This window comes from Corvus brachyrhynchos, unplaced genomic scaffold, assembly GCF_000691975.1.
Source record: "Corvus brachyrhynchos isolate BGI_N302 unplaced genomic scaffold, ASM69197v1 scaffold126, whole genome shotgun sequence".
Taxonomy (NCBI): Eukaryota; Metazoa; Chordata; class Aves; order Passeriformes; family Corvidae; genus Corvus; species Corvus brachyrhynchos.
This window is the reverse complement of record NW_008239283.1, coordinates 9,891,628-9,909,549: the sequence shown is the minus strand read 5'-3', so window position 1 is coordinate 9,909,549 and position 17,922 is coordinate 9,891,628. Positions and strand designations below refer to the sequence as shown.

At 35.9% G+C, this 17,922-nt stretch overlaps 1 protein-coding gene across 5 annotated transcripts in view; it reads left to right on the top strand.

Annotated features, from left to right (window-relative positions):
* PTPN4 (protein tyrosine phosphatase, non-receptor type 4) overlaps window positions 1-17,295 on the top strand; it is a 90,600-nt gene extending 73,305 nt beyond the window's left edge. For 2 of the 5 annotated variants that reach the window (XR_001863931.1, XR_001863932.1), the window contains 7 exons: window positions 22-83; window positions 861-1,007; window positions 3,314-3,442; window positions 4,877-5,025; window positions 8,079-8,214; window positions 9,343-9,550; window positions 10,704-10,790. Coding sequence is in view for 3 of the 5 variants with exons in the window: in XM_017740181.1 (XP_017595670.1) it covers window positions 22-83; window positions 861-1,007; window positions 3,314-3,442; window positions 4,877-5,025; window positions 8,079-8,214; window positions 10,704-10,790 (710 nt within the window). In the remaining 2 variants the exon portion in view is untranslated. Of the gene's footprint in view, window positions 1-21; window positions 84-860; window positions 1,008-2,587; window positions 3,266-3,313; window positions 3,443-4,876; window positions 5,026-8,078; window positions 8,215-9,342; window positions 9,551-10,703 lie in introns of those variants that run through there. The other 3 variants (XM_017740181.1, XM_017740182.1, XM_017740183.1) reach the window with 3 other exon arrangements.
* The last annotated feature ends 627 nt before the right edge of the window (window positions 17,296-17,922 follow it).

The following is a 17,922-nucleotide window of genomic DNA, read 5'->3' as shown; positions in this document are numbered from 1 at the left end:
TCTTTCTAAATTTTTTTTCAGATGATGCTACACGGGTTATTTTAAAAAGTAATGAAGATTACATCAATGCAAATTATATAAATGTGAGTTGTATTTTTCAGAAGTGCTTCTGACATGAAGTAATTTTACAGTTTTTCAATGAAAAAATTAATTTAAAAAATCTATTTTTTATAAATTTAGTTCAGGCTAGAATGGCTACTAAACCTCTAGTCAGGTTGAAATTCCCTGTAGATAAACTTACTTTCTAATGTTTTGTGGCACGTCTTTTCATAAATATTAAAGTCTAGCCCCACATTTAATGAAAGAATGGTGACTGAAAGTAAAGAAATGATAACTGAAGCCAGCCCTCTCCAGAGCAATTAATTCTTTTCTGATTACTTTTGTAACAGTTGTGTTCAACAACAGTAAAGTTTAATTTGGCATCACTTTCTTTTGCATCTTGTTTTTTTCATTGTTAGTAACAGCAAAATTACAGCTACTTACTTTAATGAAAAAAAGCAGATATTAAACTCTGAGATCAGTGTTAACACCCTAGTGTCAAAAACCCACAGAGCAAGAAATATTTGCACCTGAATTATTTGCCAACTGCTTTGTTACTTCTTTTTTCAACCATTAATCTTCATTATGGCAATTACCTGACTGTCAGTTCATATGAAAAGTGTATTTGAATTTTTGTAGTAATTTTGCATGTGAAACACTTAAAGAATCTTTATCTGTGCCAATTTGTGCTTGCTAGCCTTTAAGAAATAGAATTAATGTCATGGATGTTTTTTTAATCTATTAGTTACTAAACTGTAAATGTCTGATGCCTGCCTTCCATTTGCTGTAGGAATTGAAATAATGACTTTGTCTTCTCTTAGATGGAAATCCCTTCTTCCACAATAATAAACCAGTACATTGCTTGTCAAGGTCCATTACCGAACACATGTCCTGATTTTTGGCAGATGACTTGGGAGCAAGGCTCTTCTATGGTTGTAATGTTAACAACTCAAGTTGAACGGGGCAGAGTAAGTAGAACATTTCCTTAAATACCACTTCCATAATCTTCTAAAAAACTGTTGGTGATTAGCCTTTAAAAGATTAGAGGAATATACCATTGTGGCATAAAATATGACAAGGGGTAAGAGGAAATTGCTTTAAACTAGATGAGTGTAGGTTGAGGAGATAGAAGGAAGAAATTTTTTACAATGTGGGTGGTGAAATACACAAGTTGCACAAGGTGCCCAGAGAGGTGGTGAATGTCCATCTCTGGAAACATTCAAGGTCAGGTTGGATGGGGCTCAGAGCAACTCAAATCTAGTTGGAGACGTTCCTGCTCATTGCAGGGGGTTGGACTGGATGGCCTTCAAAGGTCCCTTCCAGCCCAAACTGTTCTATCGTTCTGTAACTGTTTTTCATAAAAGCAGTGCATTCCTAATATGTCTGCAATGATGAGTCCTAGATTTTAAATCTTCTGGTGTTGTTAATGCAGCTATTATTTAAACTTTTTTCAGTCCTGAAATGCACTTAAGTCTTCATGTATTTCTTAAAATATTTTTAGTCTGCTTTGTTTGGTTCTTTTTTGTGAAGTAAAAGGCATCTAGAATTTACCTTCATAGGATTTTTTTCTCTAAACTTCAAATGAGGGAACTCCAAGAAGTTGAATCAGTTTTTGTAGAGTACTTCTTTGATATGTAGTGAGATTAATTTTTAAGGCAGCCTAACACAGCTTTGTAGTGTTAATATCCCATGCCTGGATGACTGTCTTATCAAGGATTTTCTTAAAGCTTGAAATCTAAAATTTTCCATAAAATGTTATTCTGTGTCTATAAAGATTTGTTTAATCATATGAAATAATCATTGTCCTTTAATTTGTATATAAAACGTGTAAAAATAGAATACTAATAAAAAAGTAATTAGAGTCAAAATTAGTCACTGTGTATGGTGCTGTAAAAGGCCTCAGGTGTATTTTGTGGCTTGTTTGGTTGTGGTTTAAGCTGTAGTTTTTCCTTGATAGCTTTGGGTTTTATGCAGTTTTATCCTTTGGAGATAGGCAAAACAATCAAGTCTGGTCATGCACACAGTGTACTTCCAGAGTTACTTGGTTTAGTCTGGAGCATTCCCACTAGCACTGGCTGGTTAAGTGTGTGGACAGAAATGACAGTCTGGAATAATAGTGTAGTGGAATTCCTCCATATCAGGATTTCTTTTGAAGATGGATTTATAGTGGGTTGTGGCTGTTCTGATCAACTTGAACTGCAGTTCAGCTGTCTGTATATATTCTGACTTTTTAATAACTATATATCTGCTGTGAGGTCAGGACTCTAAATAGAATTAAAATAATTGAAGGGGAGTTGCAGTGTTTTTAAACCATTTTTCAGTGACTCAATGTTTGCATGATGCTGCCTGCTCCCAAATAAACATGATTAGAGGAAATTTCAGTACAAGTGCCCTTTTACTCTGAGTTTTCTTTGCAGATCTGCTAAGAACAGACTTGCAATAGCAGTTCTCTGAGGTTCCCCCACCCCTTCAATAATGGTATTTGTGGAGTTCTTTGGAGAGCTGCTTAATAATGAAATAAAAGGACTTATCTGTCTTATACCCATAGGCAGACTCCCTGCTCTAAAGCTGATCATGAGGCTTCTGACATCACTATCCCACTGCATGCCGGGATGTCTCAGTGGAGCAGGAAGTCTGCATATCTGGCTGCTCTTAAAGAATCGCCAGGTGGGTTGGAAATGCAAAAGTACACTTGAGCTGAAATGACCTCTGTAATTAGGCATTTAAGCCATACATCAGAAGTCATAGTGTTTGAAGTTTTCATTCACGTTTGAGGACTTGATAGGGAGTCTTTGAAGTCCACCATCTTCATCCCCCTATTTTCTGCATTAGCATAGCAACTTTTTTTGTTGCTTATCTCCTTTTTTTTTTCATGTGTTCTTTTCCCATATAAATGTACTTTGAGAAGGTCACATTAGGATCTTGGAGGTCAGAAATGTTTATAAAGCAGCATCTTTGTCACTCAAGTGTTAAGATGGAATATTTGTAGATAAGCTCTTAAAAAAATTGTAATGGAAGTTAAAGGCATCCATCTTCAGTTAAACTAACTGCAAGAGCTGGTGCATGTGTCCTCTTGAAAAGAGAAACAGGAAATCTCTGTGATACCTGATTTTATAAACAGTAATTAGGTAACAAATCTACTTGGTAAGTAAATTAATAGTGATTACAAAATGATCAAAATAATCTGTAACAAACAAAGGTTTAAAGACTAGAGAAAATGAAAATAATACTCTGAATTTAAACACAGGCATCTTTAAAAATGTGTTGACCTTAGGTTAAATGCCATCAGTACTGGCCAGAGCCATCAGGAAGCTCATCATATGGGAATTTCCAGATTACCTGCCATTCAGAAGAAGGAAATCCTGCTTATGTCTTTCGAGAAATGACATTGACTAATCTGGAGGTAAAATCATAATATGTTTTCACGTATTAACCTGCAGAATCCTTGGATACTACGTAAAACGTACTTAGACTTTCTTTTCAACTTGGTGGCATGGCCATATAAGTGGAACTATTTATTTCTAGAACCCTCTAGAAAACTACTCATATTGTCATGTACTTACCTAGGAGAGATTTTGTCCATAGAATGATAACAAATCTTTCATAAGCAAAAATATCACAGAGATTTAATTTTCATGATCCTATTAATTGGATCACATGAAAGATACATTATTTATCCTAAAAGTTTTTACTGGTGTCTTTCATAACCTGGCCAAAGAAAAAAGTAATAAAAGAAGTTGAGAAACTTGTTATTCCCTTGATGTTTTCAGAACATGAGATGTTAGAGGTGTTTCATCATCACAACTGAAAGTATTGTAGAGGCAAACAGTTCTTAATAATTTCATCTTGAACAATATGTGCAAGAAGACAGAACATAAATCCTGCTGAGAGAAGGATGAATCTGGAGTGGTGACTACATGCAAACAAGGACCTTTTTGAACATGCATTGCATGATTTTCAGGGCATGGGTAGTTTTCAGAGCCTCCCCAACCAGCATTTCAATCTCAGAAATGTTTGGAAATGAGTATCTGGAATTTAGTTCACATACTTATTTCTCATTGCTTGGATAACCAGATGAAAAGCCAGTTTTATAGAGCTGCCTTTTAGTCAATGTGCAGTTAAAATTCCTACCCTATGTCCTGTTGAGACAATTGCTCATCTGCTATCAGCCGTGGAATCTCTGTAAACGATTCAATGCCTAAAGGCTATTTAAAGTGCAGTAGCTCCTGTTCTTTTGAAATGCGACTCTGGTTGCCCGGGCTGTCCCCTGCCCTAAGCAGAGGCCGATTGATTATATTTGTGATATCAGAGCAAGGGCCAGAGGGAGTGGAAAACAAAGTCATTGTGCGTTGTAGGTGTAGGAAGTGGAGATGAAGGCAAAACAATGCTGCTGTTCACACAGGGTCTGAAGGAAGGCTTTTATGTCTGATCTCCCCTCCCTACCCTAGTTCTGGTATTTGATCTTGTAAGATACTATCTCATTCTGTTAAATTTGGTTTGCTAAGAATATGGCCACCTTCTTGTACATCTAGTGTTCAGTTAGATTGTTGGTATCCTTGAACTATCCTTTGCTATTATGTGCTGTGTAATTTTTTTAACCTGTTGAAGATGTAAGCATTTGTGGATTTCCTTTTATCTTTTAAGCAAAAAAACCCAAAAGTAATTATAAAATCCAGGATGACCAATGGTTAACACTAATAAAGCACTGCTAGTTGCCTGAAGCCACTTTGATTATGGGTACAAGTTGCTATAAATGTACTATCGATTTTTTTAATTACTATTTTTGGGGGGTTTTTTAATGGGACCTGAATTACCCTTGATTAATGTTTCTGATTAGAAAGAGGAAAGCCGCCAGCTGACCCAAATCCAGTACATAGCATGGCCTGATCATGGGGTTCCTGATGATTCCAGCGATTTCCTAGATTTTGTGTGTCTTGTGCGAAAGAAGAGGGCTGGCAGAGAAGAACCTGTTGTTGTTCACTGCAGGTATCAATTTTTTTTCCAACTTTAGTAAATCATTAAAGTGAACTTTTTATCATCAAATAGCTGTTCTGTGCTTTGTTCTTGAAATAAATATTTAATTGTATCTGCTTAGGGGATGACAGGAAAACTCAACATTGAAATAAAACAAATATTTAACATGGTAATCACATTTCAGTAAGCAAAATTTTGGATAGCAACATGTGTTGATCTGTGCAGGGATTTTGCTGGAGTGTTTTGTTTACAGTTTAAATGCTTAACAATCTACATAATAATTCAGGGGAATGGAAAAGATACTTGGTAACCATGAGGAATAGGTTCCTATTCTACCAAGCTCTAGAATAGCTGTATAAATGATCCATAGTGGAGAATGTGGGTGGTTTATGGAAAGATTGATTAAAAGACATTTTTTCTCAAATCTGCAGTCTTACAGTACATGATATTATGATACATACATTAAGGTGAGACAGTTTTCTCAACAATTTACCTTCGTCATGAATTAAAATAACTGTTGTTTAGATCTTTATGTACACGTGAAACGTGGTTTTTTTCTTGTGCAGTACTTTTTAATAGCATTCTACATTCCTGTAGTGAATTTCAAAATCTTAATCATTTTAAAATAACTAATTAGCAAACTAGAATAATGCCAGTTGTTTTCAAAGGAACATGTGCTATCACAAGTCTTGGAGAACAGTTCTGTGAATAATATTTGACCTCTCAGTTCCTGAATACTCCCCAGACTCACTGTTCCTGAGTCAGGCATGTATTGTTCCTTTCAGAGAGAAGCTGGGAAGTGTAAGGGATAAAATAAAGACTACAGGTAAACTAGACATTTATTGAAGGAGATGAAAGAAAAAGAAAAACCCACCTTGTGTATCAGAAATTGTATTTTGTTAGTTCTGCTCTCAAGTTCTGTTTTATGCAGGTCAGGGTGAATCTTAGTGACTAGTGAAACTAGTACCAGAATGCCAGTGTCTTAATTGAAACTGTTTTTCAGCTCCCATTATTGATGTACTTCTGGTCAATATCATTGTGCAAAAATGGTGAAAATGGCTGCCATATACAATCTCTATGATATAAAGCATGCAAGTCTACAGAAACACTGCAACAACGTTGGAGAGTAGGAACAGTTTCATTTATCTCAAGGAGGCATCAATTCAGCTCCAAACTGATAATTTCCATGTGTAATTGAAACTTGTATGAAAAATTTAGGTTTCACAGAAGAAAAGAGATGGGATATCACAGTTGAACATAATTTACTTCATTGGCCCAACTTGGTGGCTGTTGGGAAGTATGACCAAATTCCATCAGGGAGTCAAGCAGAAGGAGCCCAGGTGTTCCTCCATATGGTGCATGCACTCTATTTTTAACATCTCTTCAGTATAATAGGGCAGGGCATTAGTGTAACAAAATTTGTTTTCAGGACTAAGCTACCAGCTTTAGTGCGAGGACTCCAAGTAGCTAGTAGAAAATTATTTTATTTTGTACAATAATAATTTAAAAACAAAATGGTCCAAACCCACAGAGATTATAAGGCAACAAAGACCTTAAGGAATTGGAAAGGTTTTTGTTATATTGAGCTACACAAGCCACTCATTTCTGATATTGTGTCTTGTGGTTATTTTTATCTTTATACGGTCTTACTGGTTTTGTTGAACAGTTTCTAATTCTGTAAATTCACCATGACATGGTGAACCACCCATCCTGTCCGTGCCCTTCATGATTTTCATGCCCTCATGTCTCAGTGCTCTGCTCCATCAGTCAGTGATTTCTTTTTCCAAGCTGAAGAGTCGTATCCTACCTTATGTTTATCATAGGGAACTTATCACATTTTCCATCGTTCTTGTCCTTCTCCGAATCTTTTGAAGTTGTGAAATGAGTCATTAGGTTCTTTGACAGTTACTGTTTGTTCCTGCTTGGTAAAGCATTCTGCATTTAAATTCTATATGTATAAATTATAGAAATATGAAATACTACTGAATCATTTTATATAACCAGCACATTTACATCTTGTCCTAAAATTCTTATGACATCACTGAAACATAGAGTAGCTTTAATGCCACCTCCTGGACAAAGATTTAAATAGTTGTTTAGCCAGACTTAATTTGAAGTTACTCTTTAAAATCAGAACAAGTAACTTTCAGAGTTTGAAATGTTTATATTAATCACTTTAGATACAAATATTTTGATTTATTGTATGAGTTGGGATAATGCTGGCATTTCAAAATATGTATTTGGTCCTATATTCCAATATGGGGAAACATTTGTTTTCTATTTCAAAAGTGCAGCATTAATTGAAAAATTTGAAACTGATCATCAAATTCATGGTTAAATATTCAATCCTTAAGGCTTGCTACTTCTGGAAAAGCATATGTGTATATAAAACAAAGTAGATAAATCTTCAGATTTGTTTTATTTTTAAGGGAAAAAAATGTTTGTCTGTAAGCTCTCTTGATAATCTTGCATTCTGAGATTTGTATGTTATGGTACTTCGTTGTCTTCAAAGGGATTGCTATTATATATTCCTTTTCAATCTATGCAATCTAGATCTAGATTGTACTTTTTAATAACAAGAAAACAATCCTTATTGTCATCTTACAGAGGCTTCTAGTAATTGTTCTTTTCCTTATTTGGATATAAGAAGGTATGGATCACATGAAGGACATGATTATTATTTTATTGGCCCAACATTGCAGAAAACATCATTTCAGTAATGCTCAAACTGGCACAACGTGCCCAGCATATGCTCGTGTTTTGTTATCCTTTAGATGTTAGTGTGGTTTATAAGGTGATCTTAATAAACATCTCTCTAAGTTCTGCTCAGGGGAATGGCTAGGTGAGGCAGTTCCTCTTCCAAGGAATGGCAGTTTTGTACTGCCCTGTTCAGGCAGGACAGAGGCTGCTTCCAGACGCAGACACAACCAGTCTAACCCCTGCCCCAGCAGTATGGGAGTCATGATCAGCCCTGAGAATCCATGAGAAGGAAGGTCTTCAAGAATGAACTGTACTCCAGACACTTGATTTCATTTTCCACTTTGGTTTTTTTTTTGCTGTTTCAGTGCTGGGATTGGACGGACAGGGGTTCTGATCACGATGGAGACAGCGATGTGTCTCATTGAGTGCAATCAGCCTGTTTATCCACTAGATATTGTAAGAACCATGAGAGATCAAAGAGCCATGATGATCCAAACACCTGTGAGTATCATCCCTGCTGTTCTGTGTTGCAGAACAGTAATTTTCTATGATCTAGTCACGTTGGATGGATTTTTAATATACTTGTTGATCATATTGCAGAGATCACCTTTACCCAGTGTAGCTGTAGTCTTGGCTCCAGGCAAGAATAAATTCCTAAGGCTATTGGAAAAGAGCAATTCTTTAAATTTCTACAGAGAAAACTTGAAAAAAAAAGCAGCAGCTGTTTGAAGGATACTTGGCAAATAATGACAAAAAGGGTCAATTTTCAGCGATGTAAAAATCACTCAGAGGAGAAAGCAGGAGCCTGATTCCAGGTGTTAAGAATGGGAGTAGTATAAAACATAAAGACAGAAAGAATCAAGACATGCAAGAAAAAACTTCAGTGATGAAATTCAGTGATTTTATGTTGCCTTAGTTGTAATGGAAACAAGCCTTTACTATGCCCTGTAGTGACTTAAAGGGAAATTATCAGAAAAATAATAGTTTTAAAAATCAGTGTTATTAAATCTGATGCAAAATGCATCAAAGCAATCATAAGTACATTTAGTCTAAGAAGGTAACTCACTACAAGGATTCTTTTGGGGCTTTCATGACATCTGATGTACCTTAAGATACCAGAACTTTTCATGCACCTGTAATGTTTGAGTTTTGTGAGATAATTCATGTGCTTTTCAGACTTGTAAGTGTTTTAGAACAGATTTAGAAACTTGTTATTATATCAGTCAGGTATTGCTTACCTGTAAGAGCAGTTTGGGTTTATGTTTTTAGAAAGTACCTGTAAAGGGTGAAAAGGTTGAATTGTGTTGTCTTTCAGAAAGAAAAAAAAAACCAACTTGGGCTTTCAGTTGTTCCAGACTTTGGATAGTTCCAAGTTTTTTATTTTTTTGAAGGAGTAATCATGAGTAATTGATATAGTTTTACTCCTAGTATACAGCGTTTAGAGAAAGTATCTTGAAGGAGAAAAGGCACTAGATCCAATATCAAATCACAATTACCTGAAGGTTATTACTCGCTATAGTAATTTTCATGTCCCTGCTGCTGTTCCTCTGATCAAATCTGAGTAAACCTTTTGTGTTATTCAGAGAGTACTAAGACTGACCAAAAGTATGTATGTGTCTCCATTTCTAGGTCATCAGTCATTCGGTGCAGCTGAATTCATGTTCCAGTATTCATATTTCACTAAAAAGTTGTATTATTCAGGTAGCACAGGAAGGATGAGAAAGGTGATGATACATGAAAAGTAGCAAAGGATGGCTCTTGCTGTTTGTGACAGTTCTACAGGATGAATAGCTGTCTCTCTACCATATGTAGAGGGGAAGAAATGTTATTAGTAAAGGTAGGAGTTGCAGTGGTAAGGGTTTTAACTGTATTTTTTCACATTATGTGCTAAATATCATCTGGTCTCCTTATTTTTTTTAGAAAACCAAAATTCTCAAGATTCAGTGAAAAGCAGGTGTTTAGTGCATGAGAGGGAGAAGGTCTAATAAAGGAATTGGGTTTTTTAAGGTTTCATGAGCATCAGCTGTTCCCGTTTCTCCTTTGGCAGCCTGGTGCTGAGTTCGTGTGTCCCGAGGGATTCACTCGCTGTCCGCCGGGGGGCGCTGTGCGCGGCCAGCTCAGGCGCCCTCGGGAGCGCGGGGAAAGCACAGATTTTACCCAGATGGGCAGAAACGGAGCTGTTTCATATACACGCCACAGGACAGTAAAGAATGATTCTAGTGCTAGATATGTCAACGTTCCCTTTTAAGATCTGACATCACTAACTCTACTGCACAGAGAGGGCCGTTCCACGACCCTGACAGTGCAGGTGTGCTGGAATTCTAACCAGCATAGACACATTGTGCAGGATGCAACGGGAGTTGTGGTGCTTTGCAATTATTTCGGTTTGTTTCATTATATTCTAATTTGATTACTGTCGGGGTTTTTAACTATGATTTGTTTAAAACAAACCTTTAGTGGCCTCTGTGTATGCAGGTGCTAGACCTGGATTCATTGAGGAGTTAGACATTACATAATGTTAAGAAACAGGAGTTCTGGGTTTTTCAAACATGAAACAGTTTTCTTTTGTATCAAATTCTGAGAGGGAGGTGCCAGTAACATGCCAGAGTTAATGTAAGTATGAAAAAGTGCTTTGAAACTATGACTTCTAAATCTAAGGGCGTGGAAACATCAGGTCAGTGAATTTCATCAAGGAAATAAAGAGCAGAAAATTACTAAATAGGTGATGTTGTAACAATAATAATACTGGGTTTGTAGGTACGACTTTTGGCATATATTTCAAAGTACCCTTCATCCTGTTCTTCTGTTGAGAAGCAAAATGCTCTCATCTGAAGTTCCTTTTGTGTTGGGTTTCCTAAACGAACTTTGAAGCACAGTTCTTGGCCTGTGAAGAGAATGGGATGGGGAAATCTTAGAGGCCTTTTCTGTTTCCAAATGACATTTTTCAATTACATTTCTTTTCAATTTACTGAATCTACTTTCCTTTTCAGAGTCAGTACAGATTTGTATGTGAAGCTATTTTGAAGGTGTATGAAGAAGGATTTATTAAACCTTTACAAGCATCACTGCATAAGTAAAGAGCAAAAAACCTATGATATCGATTGAGGAATCCTGTCCTCTATAATGAACTGGCAACGTTCTTTGTGCCATAATACTGCTTGCAGGAAATGATAGTGAAGTACAGCAAAGAATTGACAAAGGACTTTGAAAACTTCAGCACTGTTGCACTTTACGTTGAAACAAAATCAGTCTCTGAAACTCTTCTAACCTTCATCTGTTTGAAGACTTTATTTTCGTGATTTGCTCCGAACAAACCATAAACTGTAAGAACTAATTGTGTTCAGGGTAATCTACGATATTTCATTGTAGTGCCATATACTGCGCTTCTGGTTGAATTGCTACAAACAAGGCTTGGAATTATTTCACCCTGTTTTACACCCATGTCTCTTAAAATGAAAAACAAATGAGAAACACACTAAGCCATGGTCTTTTTCCAGTGCTAGGTTTATTTACTATGTACAGACTCTCACAGTTTTGTTTTTTACAACATTAGCAATATTGCCAATACTAGATAGATACACACTGCCTACTGATGCAGCCCACTTTGTCCTACACCCTTACTAGAGACCAGCTGGTTGTTAGAGGAGAGCTGGCGTCTGTTAACCCAGCAGTAGCTGCATAATGCCCACTTACCAGCATCTTGTACAAAATAATAACAATACACATTTTTAAAAACCAACATAAAAATAAGCAGCATTTCTTTGACACGGCTTGTGTGTCATACACTGGTGTATTCTGATTCATGTGACTTCAGATTAATGTGATGGGAACTAGTGCATGCATTATGTCTTAACCCCTTAAGTGCCTTGAGACTTACAGCGTACATCCAGTGAAAGGCACTCATGATTCCATGGGGGTGGTATTGTCCTGTCATATTTATCTTAATGGGTTCAGATTTTAAAAATGGCCCTTGGTGCTTAGAATGTGTTACCACAAGGGGTCATGGAAATACCATTCCCTCTTTCCTTATACAAGTACCTGTGTGCTACTCTCTGTAGGCAAAGCACCTCTGCCAATTTAATGAATGAGCATTGTATGCTGCTGTGTTGTAATTACGTGAAAAATCTGGCACATTCCTTCATTCCTTCCAACCAGTAACTTACTAGCATCTTACTATGAAATGCTGGTAGGTCATTAGAAGCTGATACTTTGTTTTATCCTTTTATTGAGAATAGCTGTTTTACTCAATTAGACATAACTCTTTAATAGCACTGATAATTAAGTTGAACTTACAATCAGTTGTGATTTAATTCCCTTACCTTCTAACTAACTTGTTACGTTCTCATAGTTGATTTCAAGCCATGTTCGTACAGGTCTGCCTTTTGTTTTCTTTTATTTGTTTGGAGGGGAGAAGGGAGGAGAACACTATGAAGTTATCCCAGAAATTAATTTTACTTTTGTAATGACCCCAGTCGCCTTCTGTTATGCTTGTGCAAAATTGTTCCAGTTGGTATGGGTTGCTTATTTAAGTAGGTAGAAGATTTGTAAGAAATGTCTGTCTGATACAGTATCTGAGCTCATTCTAAAGATGCATAAATGTCCCAGTTTTTTAGTATTTTTCTAGCGTAGGAGAAACCAAGTCAGAAGCAAGGTACCCAGTGTAATATACTGTAAGAAAAAAACAGTCACTTCTTTGACTGCCCTGTGACAGCATAACTTTGTGCCCTCTATTTAAAAGTTTTAATTTATTGTACTGGTTTCCTGAAAATGTTTATCCATTAAATTTTGTTGTAAGCTATATATATAGCATAGAATTAAAATGGAAAGTTCTATGCTAAATAATTTTTAACTATTGAAGAATTATATTGTATAATATACTGTGTTCTATGGACATTTGAAACAGATCAGCTATGAACTATTAAATGAAAAGGGATTCAGGCAACGTGAAATCCTGGCTTATGACTTAGTAATGAACATGAACCACAATGCCAAATGGAAGATAGAGTTTTAAATATTTTTAGAAAATAAAATAATATTAGGAGGGCTGTGGCCCTGTTACTTATATTTCTAGATTTGATGCTTAAGTCAATATTATCCCTCAGTGAAAAATAAATTTTACAAGAATCTCTGGATCTGAACTGAACTGAGGAAGAGTAATATGGTAGCTTTAATCTCAGTTCTATTGTAAGCCATTTGCAACAAATAAAAATTCTTTTTTATAATTCTTTAACTTCCACGTGATGAGGTTATTAGCTGAGTTGCTGGCTAGTTAGAAGGTTATATTGAACTCAGCACTTGATGTCCAAAAAGTAAAATAATTCATCCATTATACTGAAAGAAATTTTCTTCATAGTTAAGTTGTAAACAAAAATATCGTTTGTCCTGTTATTCTGAGGGAAATCAGAAACTGAGGTTTTAGCAGCATTATATAGCGTTGCTTTGTCACATATTTAAATATTCTTATGTAAAATTGCCAAAGCAGTTCGAGTTCAAAAGTCCCATTTATACCACAATTAAGTGTGGGATATGTATTGGTCATCTGTCATTACTGTTTTGATTACAAACACAGACAAGAAAAATAGGTCTCTGCAAAATTTTCCTCTGCACTGACTTGTAGTTTATTAACTAGTTGCACTGGGGAAAAAAATGGAACAAAGTACATATTCTTAGTTAATTGGCCATCAGCAACTCAAGTGGCTTTTGACTTCTTCAAAGGCAGGATAAAGGTAACCAAAAACTGCTTGGGAAAGAGATAGCACTGAAGCCTTTCTGCACCATAAGTCAGTCATTTAAATTTTTCTACCTGTTGTGGTATAAATGGCCTTTAAAATATTTTTATACGGCCAAAAAAAGCAAAACTGCTTAATATTTTACTTTGGGTTATGAAGATCTGTATCATCCTTAAGAGTTTTTTAAAGAAGTTTTTGTATGTTTCATGCTGTACAAAACATGAATGTATCTTTCAGACATAATGACTTATAGACTTATATGTGATTGGTGTTATGACTGTTGGATTTTATGAATAATTATTTTCATACCATTTGATTAGGAAAAATGTTGGGTGGGTGTGGGAGAGAGTATGTTTGTAACACTTCCATGATATAAATCCAGCTAAGAAAAAAAAAAGTAAATTTCATTGTAAATAAGAGCAATATTATTACAATTTTGTGCCAATGTAAAATGTTAAGACTTTTGTTTTTACTTTTAGGTTCAGATTGAAAACTACCATTACCATCTCTTGTTTAAAATGGATCTGAAGGGGTTTTTTTAGTAGAAAGTAGAAAGACATGGGGCTCTAGTGGGGGCTTTGAGTGTTTTTGAGAGCTTTTTTTGGTTTTGCTAAATATGAAATAAGATGCAGGTATTGTTTAATAAAGCACCTACAGATTGTCAGCCAGTCCACTTTGAGAAATACTGCATTAAATATCCCACATAACAGAGAACTAAAAAGTTCATTTATCCTGAATTTGGAAGCATTTGGTATTTTCAGTCACTTGTAGGTCTTAAGCAGTAAAATACTGCATTTATGTGTTTTATTTTTATTATTCTCTCCCAGTTATGAAAAAGAGAATGCCTGATTTTTTTTCTCACTAGATTTAATGATAGCTGACATTTCTTCCACATTTCTCTGTTAAATCTTGAAAGCTTATACGCCATACAGATGAAGCAATAACACTTCTTCTAGAATATCTGATTACAGTGTGGCACACCATCTATTAAAGAAAGGGTGAGAAAGCAGTTGGGACATTAAGGAACATGAGGAGTTTGTTATAGAACTTGTGTAGCTGGCAACTTTCCGTGGAGACCTTCCAAAAAGCTTCTTAGTACCCGTGGAAGGGCCAAAATGCAGCGGATGTGCTGCAGTTGCACTGCCCAGGGAAACAGGAAGAAGGGAAGGTCTGGCATAGAGATGTTGGAGCTCCAGGTATGCTGTGGAGCTGAATTATGTGATATTTTTATGCTTATGCAGTGTCTGTGCAGGTGTGTGGGCGATGTTTGATGGCTCAGGGAATTAGCATGAGCATGAAAAGCTCTACAGATCCACCAATTTCCAAGCAAAAGCAAGGTTGTCCAGTACATATGCTGTAGTTTTGACTGTAAAGCCACTTTGCAGTCAATCAGCAAGCCCCTCAGGCCTGAGGATAAAGGGAGTGATTTGATTATGGTCCACATGAAAATTTCACATACTTGGACTTCCACCAAGGACAGGAATGGTGTCCTCTAATGCTGGTTGCAGGCTTTTTGTCACTTACATCTCAGGTCCCCAGTTAGCTGGGTTGGGTGTATTTGCCCATTTTAGTACCCATCTTTTGTCTTGAGACTGAAGAAGTTCTTTCCCATTGCTACTTCTAGTGCTAGGATCCAGTATTAAGATCTGGTAAAAAAATATTGATTAACGGTGGATCTTGCATGAATGTGCAGGGATTTACAATTAGTGGTGATTGGGAAGCTGTTAGAAGGAGGAAATGGTTGGTTTGTTTCAGTTTAACTGTTCTGCCTGGTCTCTGTTATCCCACTGCACTTAGACATTGAAACTCACTTGTTTGTTTAGAAGTCTGCAAGGAAGGCCAGTTCCTTATCACTGGGTTTTACCTCTGTGCTTGTTACTCCCACAAGCGTCTATCTTTTCATAGGGCTTCTCCAGCTACAAGTTTTGATCTGGTACACAGGCTGTAAGTTCTGGCTATTGGCTTTGGTGTGTTTTGCTCATTGAGATCTCAATGGTATTAAAGGAGAGATAAATGACTTACTTTAAAAATATAGTGAAATATTCAAGTTTAAAAATTTAGACATTTTGATTAGTAGCCTTATTTTAAAAAACCACTAAAATAGCTGACTCTAGTCTGCTGTAGCATGAACTATGGGTCACGGACTGGCTGGCAGCTTGTTGGTTGTGGTATTTTGTATTTAGCAAGCTTACATGTTTTAAAGGATAATTTTTTTCAAAATGTTTTGATGTTTAAATAGTAGCACTTTATCTCATGCTTACTACTGACTGAACGTTTGGACAAAATAAATTGGGTTTGGAGAGATGCTTAATGGGTTTCTGTACAGAGATGACTTGGATTACACCCTGGTATGAATGCTTTCTGTTGTTCTAACCATTTCTTGTTGATTGTTCATGTGTTTCTGAGGGATTTTCAGAAAATAGCTATTAATAAGATAATTCTATCATCTCAATTTTCCTGTCTTAAAATGAATATGAAGCCTGCATTGGGGGGGGGAAAAAAACACAAAAAAAAAAGGAAAAAAAAAGGTGCAAATAGAAACTTACAGGGTACTTGTAAATTTATCTCTGTGATCTCTCTGAGCTAGCTGCAAATGAGCTATGTTTACTGTAAATGTTTCTGCTAAGCATTTTTTTTAACATTAGATAAATTACCTGGAAATCAGTATTCTTTTTTTTTTTTTTTACTTAACTTATTTGAATTTTGATAACTCAAGATAATGCACAACAAAGTTTAAGGAAGTTGTCACCCTTTTGCACCTAGGCCAGGGGCCCGAGACCTGAGTGAAAGGGTTAAACAGTTTACGTTAAGCTGTTTTGTTCTTTAACTAGAATATATCCACAAGGACTAGACTTTAAATGATCCAGTGCAATTATCTCAGTACGTTGTGGCACCACAGTAACAACCCAGAATAATCTTACAGGAAAATTAAGGTAAGAGAGTGAAGGTTTTATCTTATCCAGTGTATCCAGATTTGTTTTCCATTTGGTTTGCTTCATTTACCAGTGATCCCATTTTAACCAGTCAGTTTGGCAGGGCTGTTTGTGTAAGGTTTGGGGGTTTTTTTTATGTAACAGGTGCTATACTATGTGTAAATACAAAGGGAAGAGTATTATTTAGATCATTATTAACAAGATTAACAGATGGTGGCAATATTTTTGCCAGCTACTTCTGGTAATTAATTTGCATTTCCAGCTGTGGCTTTCAGTTGTCAAATTTCATCTCAGTTTCATACTGCTGAATGATGGACTGCAAGTGTGGAGTAAATTGTCTCAGAGTTAAATAGCTCTTTTGTTGTTCTAATTCTTGTGTATCTTTATTAATATTGGGGGGGTGCAAAGGCTCTTCCCATAAGTAGACTTCTGCCTATAAATTTGTTTAAAAGCACATGAGGGGGAGGGAAAAAAAACCAAACCAACAACCTAAATGCTCCATCTTGGCTAAGCAGCGGTTGATGGGAGACGATGGAAACTTGAAATTGGTCAACACTGGACAATGTGAAAATAAATCAGCTTTTGTCACTGCAGCTACTGTATGCTTTAAAGGGCCTTATGTATTTGTCCTCATTTTGATAAAATGAAATTTCTTGCCATTAAAATTATACACTAACTTCTACCGAAAACCAGCAGTTCCCAGGATAAATATGCTAATTAACATTTAACAAGTCTTGTTTTAGTCTTAAGTAAAATTTCATTCTATTATGTGAAAAAATGCTGTTATGCATATTTTGTGGATATATTTAATTTCAGTTGACAAATAGTTGTCTAGGTACAGACTTGAAAATATATATATAGTTTACTTGTGGATCTTAATTGTTTAATTGCAAAATAAAGATGTGCTTTAGTAATTTAAAGTTTAAATTTTTTTTGCGATTTTCTTGCTACTGTACACATGGTTTTGCTGTGCCACATTTACATGTGTCCAATGCCAGATAATGTTCACCTTGTATTTTCCTTCTTGACGTTGTATGACATAAATACACCCCTATGGATTGTGCACTAGAAGAGGATGCTAAATTATCAGGAATTAAATTGCTTGGTTAAAGCATCAGCCCAAGTTTTTGCCTGAAAATATCTAAATACTGCAAGCTTTGCTATAATGGAATAATAACTTCTAAATTGTCTTGTATACAGGGAGTGTATTGGAGATAATGTTCAGTAGAGATTATAATCTGATCAAAAAGATGAGGGTATGATAAACACTGATGTAAAGAACAAAAATTCCAGATGGAAGCTCGTGATGAAATGGTTGCTGCCAAAAAGTGAGGGGATGTTCAAAACAAAAGTGGGTAAAGATGATGAAAGGACTTACAAGGCAAGACAAAAATCTCAGGAGGGATGAGAGTCTGAGACCCCGATATGTTCTTAATTCCACTGATTAATACAGGACTTTAAAGAGAGGACAAGGTGTTTGGATTTGAAGTACAAAAAGATAAACTAGCGGGAAAGCACTTTAAGGAGAACAACAGACGTAAGAAGAG